A 9622-nucleotide genomic window follows, 5' to 3' on the forward strand; every position below is an offset into this window, starting at 1 on the left:
AACCATATCCCCTTATGGTCGCTGACCCCCCCAAGATCCAGTAAGTACTGTTTCGCGACTGCCAGATCCGTTCATGCTGCGGCCGTACGTCGGGTGGGATGGACCGCCCCGAGAACAAATTCCCCGTATTCGTGGGGGTCCTTCGCGCATTCCAGTGATCGCACTTTCGCGGCCACCAGATGAAGTCATGCTTCGGTTAATGCACACGAACGGTGACACATCGCGAGAACCGTTTCCCCTTACTCGTGCGGGTCCTTCGCGCATTCCAATGATCGCACTTACGCGGCCACCAGATGAAGTCATGCTTCGGTTCATGCACACGAACGGTGACACGTCCCGAGAACCGTTTCCCCTTACTCGTGCGGGTCCTTCGCGCATTCCAATGATCGCACTTTCGCGGCCACCAGCTGAAGTCATGCTTCGGTTAATGCACACGAACGGTGAGTCAAGGCGAAAACCGGTGCCCTTGAAATTAGTCATGCAGACGGCGAACGCTCCTGGCGTCTTACCCCGTTCCCAGTCCTTGCGGCGTGAATTGTTCAATGGCAACTCCGTTATGCAAAGCCAGGTGCGCATGCTGGACAAAATGCCGTGTTTCCCCAATCAAGAGCTGATGTCTGTGACTCGAGCAGCGAACACTGACTCCCCCTGGCGTGGTGCGAGGCATGTATCCAGGCGGGGCCCATCCTTCTGCAGAGAATGCGTACAGGGACAGGGGCAAAGGCGCTTTTCTACTCGGAGCGCCAGTGGCCAACGACTGCGGCGTGTGGAAGAGAGGGACCTCCCCGTAACTCGAGATGTCATAAAAGAGGAGTGGGTGCGATGATGATTCGAGTTACATGTGTACGCCAACCACTGTCCACACGCCTTCGCGCGTACATGTATTTCGCCACATTCGACTTGAGCCGCACATGGAGGCTGCCCGCACGTGCCCCTACACCATACTGTCTGCCTGCGTGGGTAGCCAGTAAGGACAATGTATTTTTCTGGTCGCCCCGCTGACTGTAAAAGTTGTCACATCGTGCACCCAGACACATGTGTCATAACGTCCACTTGTACAGTTTATCAAGCACCGCACATGTTTTGGTAGTCTCAGGAGTCACGGCGAATTTTGAGCCCCCCCGCTGTGTAGGAGTTAGCGGCGTTTTTGTTGGATTTCAGCTTGCGGTACCTCGCTTACCGGGACATCAGCACCCCCATGGAAGGCGGTCCTGATATACAACTGGGGTGAGTCCATAGTGTTCACTACCGAACGAAATGCAGTTTTCACCTGCTCAGGGGCCAGTGAACGTTTGTTACTTGTCGCCCACGGGCACACACATCGAGAGTCAACAGTACTTGCAGGCAGTTGTTAGGCGCAGAACTGCTTAGCAGAGGTAACGGACCAAAGGGTAATGAGGCGGACAGGAACCTATGCGGATACATGGTGCCGCTCGTTCTGTGCCATCAGCCGTTCAGCAGGTGGCGACTAGAAATTGGATATCGTATTTTCACACACCGGTTACTGCAGTGCCGTCACGACCATCACGACATGTGGGGACGCGTTTCTTTCGGGGAGCTTCGAACAAGCACCCTTGAAGCGTGATTTCGTTATTCGGGTCCGCATGAGGACTTGTGTGAAGCACGGGTATCCAGCGCCTGCCAGTGGGTAGTACCCACCGTCAACGACTACCGAACACGAGTGAGAGGTGCTAGCGGTTGGATACATGCGCCTTCGTGTGGCGGTGTCTATCAGCGTAACCGCGCTCTACTCGGACCCCACTGTGCGTGCGGATAGGAGACATGCGAAAGCTGTGCCTTTGTTGAGAGTGAAACGTGGGGTGCCGCATCAGCTGAAGGGGTTAATGCTTCCGTATGGGCCCATACGGGGAGTAGATACTGCCGTTGAGTGCTGCCAAAAAGTGATTGACGTGTTGCGATCCTCAGCATGCCTACCAGGCGCGATATTCTTCCATGCGTGTCCAGGTGAATAAGCCAAGGCCGAGAACGTTCCTCGACATTGGATAGCTTGTGGTGAAAGTTGTCGCAACAAGAACACAACGTTCTTAAACTGGCATGTCATGTGATGCACGCAACACGACGTACGTACAGAATCAAGTGATCTGACTTCCCTACACGCTGCCAACACGTAAAGTCTCTGGAAACGCCATGGCAAGACGACGGGGACGGGACGGCGCTTCACCTTGCTGCCCTGACGAAAAACGGAAGTTCTGGCCCTGATGTCTCGACCCAGAGTGGGCTGCGTGAGAGCGGGACGACAAACATGGAATCCGTATCACGTGTTGACAAAAAATCGCCAAGCAACCAAGGAAAAATACACCCGCCTCTACGTGCCGCACACTGCACGGGTCTAGCACGTCAGACGTCTCAACAATCACTCTTTAGACTCCGGCTGCGTAGATCTTTAGAGGCCACTCCCGACCGACGCGGGGATCTATCCCTCACAAACACCGAGAACAAGAATGCCGCACCCTGTTTCCACTTGTCGAAAGCTTCGACAGTGATAGGCGCGCGGGCCTCTCGCACGCTATCGCGTGCATAGACTCGCAGACTTTCTTATCCAACACTCCTGTCGGTCTCCCGAAGCCAACAGACACCGCGGTACAGTTATCGGCCTTCCAGCTGTTCCGAGAAGAGTTTCCCAACGCTGACCATCTCGCCAGGCATGCACACGTTTCGTATGAAGAGCGCGGCGAGCCTGGAACCGGCTGCCGGCGCTCGGAGTGAGAGCAACTTGAAAATGTGCGCAGCGGCTGCTCCGCGACACTTCCCCAATTTGATCGCGCGCCAACGGAGTCGACTTTCTCACACAAAACGGCTCTATCCTACGAGGCGTCCCCTTTGGAGACACTTGCCTTCGCATCCCGTCTCTTCGCAGCCTCTAGGTATTCGTTCTCACTTCCCTCTACACATGGTGTGAAATCAGCATGCTTCACAGCCCCTTTCTGCTACGCGGCCCGCCACAACATGCTCTACGCGGTGTCTCCTTTCTACCACCGCTCTGGTCAGCCTTTTGAGCCGTGCGAGCGAGCTCATGCATACCCAACAAGACCAACTCCACTCCCCCGGCCTTGCGGCTGATGCAGACTAGAGCCAGCACCACAGCTTCATCAGACGCAGCTCGACTCGAAGCGTCTAGCATTCGCCTCAAGACTTGGCGGCGATGAGGCGGAGACTTCGCCTGCTTCGAGACTTCCCATCTGCACTTCGTTCGTCGTTCTCACTCTTTTCGAGATTCGGTCGTCCGCGAACTCTGAGGGCTTGGCTCAGCGACTTGCCCAGCTGTCTCGCCTCGCTTGTTTTTGCGCCGCGCGCGCGCCCGGCTTTTCCGGTCGCCTCTCGCTTGGGATTAAGCCGCGGCTTCGCGCCGGCGCTCCCACAGTCCCTGTTCGCCTCTCGCGCCGTGGGCTCGTCCTCGACAGCCTCCGCTTCTGCCTTTGGCGACGCAGAGACGCGCGGCGGAGGCTTCGCCATGAAGGGCAACCCCCCCAGCTCTCGAATCTGCCTCAGCAGATTCGCAGGCGCGTTTTCTGCAGCGGAGGCGTACGCCGGAAGCGAGCCGTCCGCCGTCACACACGGCGGCTTCATATGTCTTTCATCCTGAAGAATAAATACGGAGTTCTGCTCGGTCCACACCTCCGACCGCGCGCCGACTTTCTGCTCGTAGTGTTTCCACAGCTAAAGCGCACACAGCACACCCAAAGGCGCGGCGTGGAGTAGACACACATCGCACGGCGAGCCGACAAAATCCTGTTATATATCTATATATCTGCAGTCACGTGCAGCTCTCCAAAACAACACCTTCTAGCGGTCTCCACCTATCACCACAGAGAAAACGCACTATGGCTCAAAGTCCCACCTTAATAATCTATCTATCTACGATCTATCGATCTATCCATATAATTAAAGAGCGTGATTCCGCGTCTAGTGTGAGCGCCGCGCCTTCGTGTGTGTCATCTGAGGAGTTTCCCGTCGCTGAAATTCTTTCCGAGTGCACGCGCTGCGGCGGTAGAGACGCACCTCGTACCAATACGCGACAAACTGATAAGGCATGTAGGGCGCGAAGCGCTGGCGGGCGACCTCGTGCACGTCCTTCACGCTTTTCTTCTTCACTCCGTGCACTTCCTCCATGTGTCTGCAGGGATACCACAGACAGCCGGAATCCGCTGCGAAGTCCACGCTCGACGGCACCTGGCTGCCAACTCGAACCCACCCGTGTCTCCGCGCTGGTCGCCACTGCAAGTGAGCACTTTCAAAGACTTGGTCGAGACACGCGCGCCTAGAGGCTTTCTCGCGCCCCCGAGACCGATGTTAAACGAACACACACGCATGCACCTGCCGCGCGCCGAAATACCGCACGCGTGGCTCATCGTAACGAGGCGCCCGAAAGCGGCTTAGATTTGTGCCCCCCTGCCCTCTCTGCAGCGCCATGCAAGTAAAAATGGAAAACAATGCAGCTGTCTAAAAAAGAACAGCCTGCGCCGGGATGGCATGCGGCGTTGGCTGTAGACACTCGCAGGGCTGCGTCTCCGCCTTTTACCTGATTGTCTCGGAATCGAATGCGTCGACTTCGGTGAAGCCGATAAGCTGAAGAATGTTGTGCGCGGCGAACGGCCCGATCCCGTGGATCGCCAGCAGCTTTTCCTGAGTGGAAAGCAAGCGCCACTTGCGCTCGTCCTGGTAGCTTGTGTCTTCACTCGGTTCGCTCTCCTCTCTCTTCTTCCGCCTGCCTCCACCCCCCTGCGCGCCCCTGGCGACCCCGTTGCTCGGCAGAGACGCGGCACACGCGGGCGCAGCCAGACGAGACAGAGAGACTGAAGACCCCAAAACGCCGTCGCATCCTTGTGAATCCGTTGGCGGGGGCGGCGGCCCTTCATCGAGCTCTGCGAGATCCAGGCTGCCGTCCACGACGCGGTGCGCGAGTCTGCGCGCAATGAGGATGAAAAGTGGATTAAAGTGGAGGCCACCACCCGTTAAGAAGCGTTCGCCAGCCACGACGACACATGAAAAAAGACGCGACAGGCGGCATCCGAGAGAGGGTACTACGCACCTGAACCTTCACTATCGAAAGCAGCAGAAAGCCGTGGCTCACCGAAGAAGGCGATCCGCGCGGTATCCCACGCCAGCAAGGCGCGAGAGATCCTGTGCGTTGAAGCGAAGGAAGTCGAGAGGCGACGGAAAGCTCCCTGGAATTGAACTAATCTGCGTCACAAACACGCCAGGCCCCCAGAAGAGAAAGTGGAATAATGCCACGGTCGCGACAGGCACGGCGACAAAGGCGCGGCTCGCGACAACTGTGTGGCAGCGCTTGCCTTATCTCGAGATGAGTTCGCCCCGCAGAAAATCCAGAGGCTGGGTCCCAGTTAAAGCTAGCCAAGTCGCTGAGAAGGGGAAGCAGCTGGGGTCATGCAACACGCACAGACTGCCTACGAAACCAGACGCCGCGCGTGAGATAGCTAAACTATAGCAGTGAAGTGGTGGCGACTCCACGACGAACGAAGCCAGCGACAGTTATTTCACAGCTGCTTGGAAGGCAGATTCGTTTTTTTAGATCTGCTTGCCACAGCCCCTGCTTCCTCGGCTACGTACTACCACGGAGCCTAATGACTTTCTAGAAGGGAAGTGAATCCAAGCAACGTACCCGCCGACAGAAAAGATCGTTCATCACGCAGCTCTGGCGCCACCGGACGTTGCAGATCGTGACTGTCTTCACCTGGGGACGCAAAACAAAACAAAAGAATCAAAAACTCCTAGAATTGAAAAAACTGCAAGAAAAGACGCTGATACCCCGCCTCCCGCTCTCCCTCTCCCCCCCCCCTCCCCCCGCCTCCGAGAAACCGCGACCCCTCGCGAAGCGCAGACAAGCGCGGCACGGCTCTGGCTTCTCGGGGCGCGCCGAGTGCCGCTTGAGAGCAGCTCCGACCAGGGTAGCGAGTTGGTGAAAAACGCTTCAAAACTTACAATGTCTTCCCAAAGAGTGGGGCTGCGGAAGAGGAGCCCGAAACCCCTCTCGGCCGCCTCCGGATGCAATCGCCAGAACGCCTGAGCGTGTCGCCAGTCTGTTTCACTCAACCGGCACATGCGCCGCACCTGTGAGGCGCACGCAAGACAGAGAAAGAGGAAGGAACATGTCGGGGGGCGCCAGCGGCAACGGGCGACAACCTCACGCTTCGCTGGAGGCACTCCGCTCGTCAGACTTCCTCTGAAGCACGAAGGCGGCAACTGCGCATGCGCTCGTGGGGCTGTCGTGCGCGCGGCGACCCTGCGAACCTGCAGGGCCCGACGCACCTGACTGAGAATTTCGTCTTCCTCCTCGGGCGCCAACGGCGCGTCTGCGAGGATCTCCAGCCTGAAAAGGCACAGACGTCAGAACAAGAAGCCCTAATTAAAAAACTCACACACCTGCCCCCATCGCGTATCACGGCACGCCCCATGTGGAAACGTTCTTCGTCCACTGACCTCGCACATTTGGTCCAGAGACGTGTGCAACTGCGAGAAACGAAACCGATTCTTCTCACGCGGCTGGCGAGCATGATATCCGCCGCCAGAAACGGAAGACACAAGCTCGTAATTCCCCCTCCTTCGCCCCCCCCCCCCCCCCCGCCGCCGGAAGAGGCGGTTCAACACACCTCGCTCGATGAAAACCTTTCCCAAGAGAGAGAGGCACCCGGTTGCCGATGCGCAGCGGGTGGGAGCTGAGGGGAGGCCATAACGCTCCAGACAAGCGGCAGGCGCTGCGTGCTTCTTTAGGCGCCGAAACACGTTGGAGCGGACTTCGGAGAAGCGCTTGCTCCATGCGGCATCGTTGAGAGAGCGGGCGAAGAACAGAAAGAAAGAACGGAGCCTAGCAGAGGTAAGAGAAACGCTGTCCCGCGCACGGGGTGGTTCATGCTTACCTAAGTACGCCGACGTCCTTCATAGCGAAAGTGACGTGGCAGCATTTCTCCATAAATGGGCCAAAGCGCAGAGGACGCGAGAACGTTCCCGGGAGAAAAAAACGGTCGGCTGCGGCCTTCGTCTGCTCGCCACTCATCACGCCACCCTCGCTGCATCTACCGGACTCGCCCTTCTCTACGGCGGCCGACTTCGCGGACGCCCGTCGCCTGCGACCGCGCGAGGCTCTGGGGCTCACCCGCGGGGCCTCGCCGGGGCCCGCCGCGTCGCCGTTCTCGAAGTGCGAGGAGGCAGGCGCCGCCGTCAGTCTCCCATGGCTCTGTACAGATCGAACGCAGCTCTCTCCAAACGCCTGTGCTTCCCCGGGGCTTCCAGCACTGGCGGCGGACACGAGGCGCGACGCTTGCGACGCCTCAAATCCCACCGTGTCCCGCGCAACCTCGAGAGCAACTGAAGAAGAGATTTCACGCCGACCGCGTTTCGGAACCTGCTTCGCGGCGTCCGCACATGCAGCGGCGGCCTCGGAGACCAAAGACGCAGCTGGCGTCCACTGCGAAACGGATGAGGAGAACAGGTGAACACCGCGTAAGGAAGGGCGAGGGAACGCGAGGGACCGACAAGCGTGGAACAGCCATCCCAACGCGACAAATGGGAAACAGAAGCCCGAAGACGGTGCAGAGGACGATGACGGACGTGAGAGACACCACTGGCGATAGGCAGAAAGGCGCGGGTAAATCCCGAGAGCGGTAGATGCAAACACGCACTCCAGCATGAAACCCCCATAGAACCAAGATTCGCAGCAGGCGCCTAAGCCAAAGACGCACCGTATCTACATATGTATATATACATATGTGTACGTGTATATATATAGCGATATGACTGTGTTATGAGTGCATATACGCAATACACTCGGGAAGACGCTACTAATCGGGATACTATCCTGCGCCTCGCCAGGCTATGAGCGGAGATGTGCGGCCTCAGCGTACCTTGTTGGGCTCCATGCAGAAGAAGCCGTAGCTGCAAACGGCTTTCGCGAGAGAGTACCAAGAGGGAACAGACAGCAAGAGGGTCACTTTTGCTTTGCCTGAGGCATCCACTTCAACCTGTCGTTCTGCGGGGCCTTGATGCCGCCCACTGCTCTGTGAGTCTTCAGGCTTGGGACGTGCGTCGTCCGCGCTTCCCCGCTGTCGCGGCTTCTTCTCTGCCGCGTCCGCCACGACGTCCTTCTCCTCGTCGCGGACGCGTCGCCGGCTAAGGCACGATCGCTCGCCGCGGAGCCCTGCGTGTCTCTCCTCGGCGGCGCGACGCGACGCGCCTGCGTCTGCCTTCGCGTCCGCCGCGCCTTCAAGCGCCCTACTGCCCTCCGCGGACGCGTGTCGGCTGTCGAGCCTGCCTGCATACTCGCGTCCCCCTCGCGGCTGCCTCCAGACCGGCTCCGAGACGCCCAGGCACTGGTCTCGCGCACCGCCCGCGCAGGCGAGCTCCCGCCCCGGAAGCCCGAAACACTCTGTGTCGCTCCTTGCGCCTGCGGCGCAGCGCCCGCGGACTGCAGGGGCCGGCGAAACGGGGAGGTACCGCCACTGATGCAGATGCAAGAAGAAGTCCGGTTGGAGCCCAGCGAAGCCGGGTCTGCGCGACGGAGTCTGCAGCGGCGTGGCTGCGCCCGAGGCCTCGCTCTCGCCGTGCAGCGGCGAAGACGAGGACGAGTCCCGCGACTGCGTCTCTGCGAGGACGAGCCGTCGGCGCTTCGCTTTGGGAGCCGCCGGAGACAGGAGCGGAGACAGCAGGCCTTCTTCCTTCGGCCCGCGCGGCGTCTCCGTCCCCGAGGCGTGGGGCGCGCGGTCGAACAGGCCCTCTGCCACGCCCGCCGCGCCGGCAGACCCGCGCTCGGCGTGAGGCGCCGTCGCCTCGGCCGCGGCTGCGATCGTGCTGGGGCTCACGGGCGTGGAGCCCGGGGTGCCCGCGGAGACAGGAGACAGAGGTGGGGTGGCGTGGACAGTGCTGGCGCTCTCGAGGCGAGAAGGCCGACACCTGCCGGCGCGCCGAATCGAAGGCGTCGCCCGGGGGTCTCGAAAGTGAGAAGGGGACGCGGCCAAGCACGAGGCGGCCTCAAGGAGGAGCGGCGCAGAGGTTGAGCGCTTCAAGGCGCGCGCAGAGCTCCCGTATGGCGCCGTGTTCCTCGGTGTGCACTCTGGCGGGAAGACCGCGGTAAACGTCGAAAGCAGCTGACGGCGCTGCGACGCCGGCGAGAACCCCGCGGACAACGAGGCGGCGGGCGACCCTTGCCCTGCCCCGTAGTCCTCCTTCTGGCAGTCGGAGCCTTCGCCCCCTGGGGGCCGCGCGAGCCGCGAAGCCCGCGGGGTCACCAGCAGAGGGCTCAGAGAGACGGGCACGAGGGTAGGACCCATGGCGAGGACTGCGCGATCCACGAATACGACTAACGGAGACTAACGAAGTCCTGCGAGTCGGCAGGAACAGTTCGTAAAATTCAGACGCTCGCAATGCGGGACACTCAAAAATACGTGTACATCTATGAATATACGGATATATATGCTATATAGAAGTAGAGGCAGAAGCACCTAGAGTCGCCGGAGACACTCTCTCGCGTTGGTCAGTGGCGGCGGCGTGCGCGGCACGGAATAGACAGAACAACCAGTCTCGAAAGAGACGCAGACTGGCGACGCTGCTGGCTCCGCGGGGCTGCGAGGATCGGGCGAAGCAGCCACCT

At 59.7% G+C, this 9622-nt stretch overlaps 1 protein-coding gene across 1 annotated transcript; it reads right to left on the reverse strand.

Annotated features, from left to right (window-relative positions):
- Window positions 1–3147: 3147 nt before the first annotated feature.
- On the reverse strand, window positions 3148–9302 carry BESB_053740 (uncharacterized protein; the record flags this gene model as incomplete). Its single annotated transcript, XM_029363809.1, has 9 exons — window positions 3148–3678; window positions 4021–4135; window positions 4541–4924; window positions 5093–5202; window positions 5642–5713; window positions 5962–6090; window positions 6289–6349; window positions 6897–7444; window positions 7881–9302. The coding sequence occupies 9 exons, from the start codon at window positions 9300–9302 to the stop codon at window positions 3148–3150; spliced, it is 3372 nt and encodes a 1123-aa protein (XP_029219732.1).
- Window positions 9303–9622: the final 320 nt, after the last annotated feature.

The sequence above is a fragment of the Besnoitia besnoiti genome, chromosome IV (assembly GCF_002563875.1).
Source record: "Besnoitia besnoiti strain Bb-Ger1 chromosome IV, whole genome shotgun sequence".
In the NCBI taxonomy this organism is placed as follows: Eukaryota; Apicomplexa; class Conoidasida; order Eucoccidiorida; family Sarcocystidae; genus Besnoitia; species Besnoitia besnoiti.